At 33.9% G+C, this 6,000-nt stretch overlaps 1 protein-coding gene across 3 annotated transcripts in view; it reads right to left on the bottom strand.

The window, feature by feature from the left end:
• Nucleotides 1-321: 321 nt before the first annotated feature.
• The window catches only part of LOC145293019 (uncharacterized), a 33,086-nt gene continuing 27,407 nt past the window's right edge, over nucleotides 322-6,000 (bottom strand). For all 3 annotated transcript variants that reach the window (XM_080139302.1, XM_080139301.1, XM_080139300.1), the window contains one exon: nucleotides 322-1,084. In XM_080139302.1, the coding sequence (XP_079995428.1) occupies nucleotides 368-1,018 (651 nt within the window). In that variant the 5' untranslated portion in view covers nucleotides 1,019-1,084 and the 3' untranslated portion in view covers nucleotides 322-367. The remainder of the gene's footprint in view (nucleotides 1,085-6,000) is intronic.

Here is a 6,000-nt window from a genome sequence, read left to right as displayed (position 1 = left end):
TGTTGTCTAGTCTAAACACTCTCACTCATTTTTTTAATGTGACCAAACCAACAAAGTCTTGTGTTCTGCACACATTTTCCTATACTGTCCAGATTTAATCTTCCTTTGAGGCCATTAGATCTAAGCCTGTCTTTAAGACTCACATTACACATTCATCATATCATTCACATTTCATTTCCTTCCACGCAAAACATGCTTTCAACCCTTTCACTGGCTAAGTTTCACTTTCATACATCATCACAGTGTGTACACATGTTTGATCGACTCCTCCCTTGGATATTGAATTTCTAAAAACAAAACAAAAATTAACAAATAAATTGAAAAAAAATCAACAATGTTGCGCTTTATTAATGGTTTATTATTTTTTTTAATTCATAAATTCTCCGTCTTCTTCTTTTTTAGTTGTCTCTTCGTTGTCAAGAACTGCATCTACAATGCCGAGAAATCTGTGACGGACTTTTAAACGTTCTTCGTGTTTCTTTTTAATTATGTCCCAACGTTTTAAGGCTTCCTCTTTTCGATTTCTGATTCCATCCTGCCACACCGCATGCTTTTTTTCCATCTCGTTGATCTCTTTTCGGAGTAAATTAATGCGCATTTCATGATCCTCATGCCATCCTGGAGAGTTCATCTCTGTTGGATCTCTGCAGTCTTTCCTTTCTTTAACATTGTTGTTTTTGTTATTGTTATGAAAAGAATCTTCCGTTATTCCATATGTATTATCATCATCATCAACATTAGTATCATCACCAGCAGTTTTGTTATTAAAGTCACCTCCGTTTGTGGAAACTTCCCTACTTTCTTCATCCTCTTCCTCATCATGCTCTGCTTCTTTCACATTTTCTTTTACTTTCACCACAGCTTCTTCTTCTTCTTCTTCTTCTTCTTCTTCTTCTTCTCTGTCATTATCTTCTGCATCTGAATCATCTAAAGATGCTGCGCCACAATGAGAAGCTGACTCCACCTCATCACTTGCAGCCAAACATTCAAATTCACAACCCAAAGTTATGTCTCTCATTATATCCTTTATTCTTCTAAAATTTCTCCGTTCAGCATCAAGAAGAAATAATCAATAAGCCATCACCTAAAAAAGAGTAAAAAAAAAAATCTTTTAATTCCTCAAAATATTTCATACACAAAATACAGAGTAATTCTCTGAATTTGGGAGGCAGGGGAAGTCATTCTGTATGATAAACATTTAGTGAAAATCTTTGGCTGAAATTCATTCTATATATAAAAGATAAATTGTTTTGTCTGTTTTATAGAAATAAATCTGTTATGAATTAACTATTAATGCCTTGCAGAAGATTATGCTTGAAGACGAATGTGTGTGTGTGTGTGTGTGTGTGTGTGTGTGTGTGTGTGTATATGGCACATGAATGACAGAAAATAGAGGAATAAATGAGGATGCTCACAAATAACTAGATGTGGACATTTTATTTACAAGAAGACAACACATAGAAGGATACAAATTACATTTATCAGCCTTAGTCCGCTATTAATCGAGTTTGTACGTCACAACTGCCACTGACAGAAGTTATACATCTCCACCTTTATTTACCTGAGTTCAAAGTTGTCTCTCTGTCAGCATCTCTCTTCTTGTCCTGTTCTTGCATCTCCATATGAGAACTCCATAACAGATGTAAAAGGGAGCAGATAACTCTACCTGAAACAGAAAAGGAGTTAGCTCCCCTTGATCGAGTTCTATCGCCCTAACAAATCATATAGTTTTTAATATAGTATACGAAATGTGTGGTGTGTCACAGAAAGCCAAACCACCATCTTCCAGGTTTATTAAATGCAAACGATGTGGTCAATTAAGAGAAGCTGAAGGGGAAAAATTCTCTGAAGGATGAAACGATGAGATATGGTTAGTAATAACATCTTTTTCACGTGTGAGGTGCGTGAGATGTTGTACAGATGTATAAATGACACATCAATCAATGTCTCCCAGGCCTTAAATAGATTACGTCACTAATAAAAAATTATGATTTTTATAAAGTAATAACCTTCAAATTTCATGTGTTAAAATTTGAGCCCAATTGGATCATTAGGTTACAAATTATATTATTTAAGTGAAGCTACTGTTTTCAATTTTCAAAACTATGGAACCAAATCATTAGTTTGTTGTGTAAATGCTGCCTGTGGGATAGCAAGATTTGTGGTTAAAGCTTACTCTTCTAGAACCGCTTGAAGCCAATTGATGTAATTAGCTAACAAAAACAAAAGATGACTATCGCAAAGACAGGAGATACCTATTGGCTTTAGTTTTGAAAAGACCAATGCTATAGATAGGAAGAAAATAATCAGCAGATACAAAGAGTTCCACAAAACAGTGAATTGATGGAGACCACTAGACTAATGAGTCAAATGAGCTGGAACAAAGGAAGCAGAGAATATATTAGACAATTCTGAAGAACGCATGCCATAATTGTTTTTATAGAAAAGACCGAAACTAGCAACATCACATCTGTAAGGGAGAGGTTGCAGTGAAGAAAAAATGGTGGGGCCAATTAAATTACAAATACTTTTCTGCACCCCCATCAAGAACCCCCGAATGGAACAGAGATCAACCAAGGAAGATGTAACTCCTCAGCAAGCATAGACCGTCATTCAATGGAGAAGCTATATTTTGTACATCATATAGTATCACTAGTGCAGTCAATTAAGAAAAGCTGAAGGGAAAAACCCTTTGAAGACTAAAATGATGGGACGTGGTTAACGATGACAAAATTTATTTGATGTGTGATGTGCAAAAGAAGATGCTGTACAGATTGTATGAGGAAGATGCTGTACAGATGTGTATGAGGAAGATGCTGTACAGATGTGTATGAGGAATAGAGAAAAAGCATATCGAAGTCCGTGTAAAACTAAAGTGATCCCTTCGGTATGTAAATTTCAGACTTTTGTGTAAGACGAGCATGGAGAAGAAGAATGAATGCCCGTTCGTCTCGAGTGTTTGTGTGACTAAGCAAGAAAAATATGTGGCACTTCTACACTATCAGAACGAAATTTTGTGGTCGATAAATAAAAAATAAAATAAAAACAAAATAAAAAATAAAAAACAAAAAACAACAGAACGAAATTTTGTGGTCGATAAATAAAAAATAAAATAAAAACAAAATAAAAAATAAAAAAACAAAAAACAACAGAACGAAATTTTGTGGTCGATAAATAAAAAATAAAATAAAAACAAAATAAAAAATAAAAAATAAAAAAACAACATTATAAATGTCGAAGTATTGCAATATATTTTATTCAGATTGCATAAAATGAAACGTGGGTGTTAGATACAAAAAATATTTTTCCTCTCATATATTTTTTGAAAACTGCACTTTACACATAAACTAGCGGAGGGAGGGGGGGGTTCCCCCGGATGTGTAGAAGTGTGTGTGTGGGAGGGGGTAAAATAACAGTAACGTTGTGAATATAATAAACACGATAAGTATAGTAGTCTGCATTACATTTCTTTCAAAATTAAAGGATATTTATTCATTTCATAATTGAATGAGAAAACGCAATTTAAAAAGTTTTTTTTTTTTTAATTTTCAATAAAGAAAGGATTAAAAATGAAGATGGAATCTGCATTTAACGCGGTGTTCTTAAAAGAAAAAACAATTTATTTTATAAAAGTTGAAAGAAAACAAAGAGAAACTTTGGGGATAAAATGAAAATTAAGAGTTACTTCCCTTTGTTTGGAGAGCAAAGTTCTTCGTTACTGTACCTATTTACTATGCCTCCCCACGGGACAGAGTAAGACGCCAGGGTCGTTGTTTAATGTGGAGAAAAGGTATAAAAATAAAACAATTGTCTCAGTCGTGAAGGACTGATCCTCTACCGAAAGAGAACAAGAAATGGAAGTGCATCAACTGCAGCAGTGCAGCACTGCAGCATCTGAAGAACGTTATTGTACCTATTTACTGTGCCTCCCCACGCCCACGGGACAGAGTTAGACACCAGAGTCGTTTTTTAATGTGGAGAAAAGGTACAAAAATAAAAATTGTCTCAGTCGTGAAGGATTTCTCCTCCACCGAAAGAGAACAAGAAATAGAAGTGCAGCATCTGAAGAAGAAGAACAGATACTACACTTTGATCTTAAGAACGTTATTGTAGCGAAATTCGAAAAATGAAATATTAAATTTCAAATGAGAATGTTATCTACTGAATTGTCATGTCACAGTAATTAACATATCCAAAAATTATGAAAAACGATGAAGTAGACAATCAATTATTAATGAAAACAGTTTGGTAATATCCCTTCAAAGCGTATTGTGGTTATATGAGAAAATAAAGCTGTGTACGCATTATAAATGTTTCTTTTCTGTGTCTTATGTTATGCATTAGTACATTAGGGGTCATTTCGAGTTAAAAGTTTATTTACTGCACCCATCTGAACTAGAGAAAATCATGATTAAAATGTGTAGGTCTCGTCTAAATATCTAACGATGAATGGCCGATGTTCAGAAGACGTTCTGGAGACCAGACGGATGATCAAACGAAATGAGACCAAATTGATAACTCGGAAATTCTAAAATGAAAAAACTTTAATGGTTAATGTTTTAAAAACAATAGCCATTAAAGTTTTTTTCATTTTAGAAATTATTTATTTTAAAAACATTGTTTTTAAAATAAATAATTTTAGCAAGTTATTATTTTGGTTGATGGCTCCGATGTTGGATGCAGTTCGTTTGAGGGAGCATTCAATAATCTGAAAAGGAAAGAAGTTTGGCGTGTGCGGCCTTTTTTTTCTTCTTTTTTTTTCTTTTTTTTGCTTGAACTTTGCGCTTTTCGGATTATTTTGTTATGTTTTATTTTTGGGGGGATTTTTTTTTGTCATGATTTTTGGAGAGGGATACTTTTCTTGGACCGTGTTCTTTTTTTTTTTTAATTCTTTTATGGATGTTTTTTTTTTTGAGGGGAGGATGTTCTTTTTTTTCCGGCTAAAAAACAATAAAAATAAAAATAAAAAATAATCCGAAAACCGCAAATTTAAAACATCACTATTCTACACAAGTACAAATTCTGGAAAGATCAAATCTAGAATTGAACCATTAACTTTGTTTAGAAATTCTGGTGAAAAAGGTGAAAAAAAAAGCCACTACTTCCTCCCAAAATATCTTGCACTTATCAGTGTATCTTAAATTTATCATTCTGCTATATCATGTTTCAAATGTTTTTTTTATGGAAATCACTCGAGACAGAGCATGAAGCTACTTGATGGAAGGAGCTAACAAGAACGAAAGCTGATTATTGCAAAGACAGGAGATGCCTGTTGACCTTAGTCTTGAAAATACCAAGGCTATACACAGAAGGAAAACAGTGAGCAGGAAAGAGTTCCATAACCTTGCAGTCGTTGGAAAGAAACTACTGAAATAGGAAGCTATATTATAATGAGGTAATCAAACAACTAATTGATGCTGACCTCAGGACCAACGAGTCAAACTAGCTTGAACAAAGGAAGAAGCGAATAGATCAGACAATTCTGAGGAACACATTCCATAATAGTATTTATATAAAAGACCGAGACCAGCAACATCACGTCTGTAAGAGAGAAGTTGCAGTGAAGAAGAAAATGTGGGGTCAATCAAATTACAAATACTTTTCTGCAATTTATCAAGAACCTTCAAATGGGACACAGATTCACCAGCCCAAATATGACAACAGCACTCCATACATGGTTTTATAGTAGATTTATAGAGATAGAGAATAGCCTTAGGTGTGAGGAAGTGTTTACAGTGATAGAGAGAACCATAAAATCAAGAAGCAGAAAGAGCAATGGATTCAATATATGGACTTAAAGAACGATTTTGTGAGAAAGAAAGACCGAGAAGGTTAGCGCTCTATTATTTAAAAATTTTTTTTTTACATGGAGGTCACCACTTATCAAGGCTCAGAAGCCACTCGTGGATAAGTGTTATTGTGTGTACAGTAATCAATGGGGTAGTATTGTAGTAATAGTTAGTATTGGAGATTTGATAAAGTGTTATTACTTAAGGGGGG

This window comes from Euprymna scolopes, chromosome 14 (genome assembly GCF_053919585.1).
Source record: "Euprymna scolopes isolate OS-2025 chromosome 14, ASM5391958v1, whole genome shotgun sequence".
NCBI classification, from domain to species: Eukaryota; Metazoa; Mollusca; class Cephalopoda; order Sepiida; family Sepiolidae; genus Euprymna; species Euprymna scolopes.
Note: the sequence above shows the minus strand (reverse complement) of the source record. Positions and strands in the feature narration are given on the sequence as shown.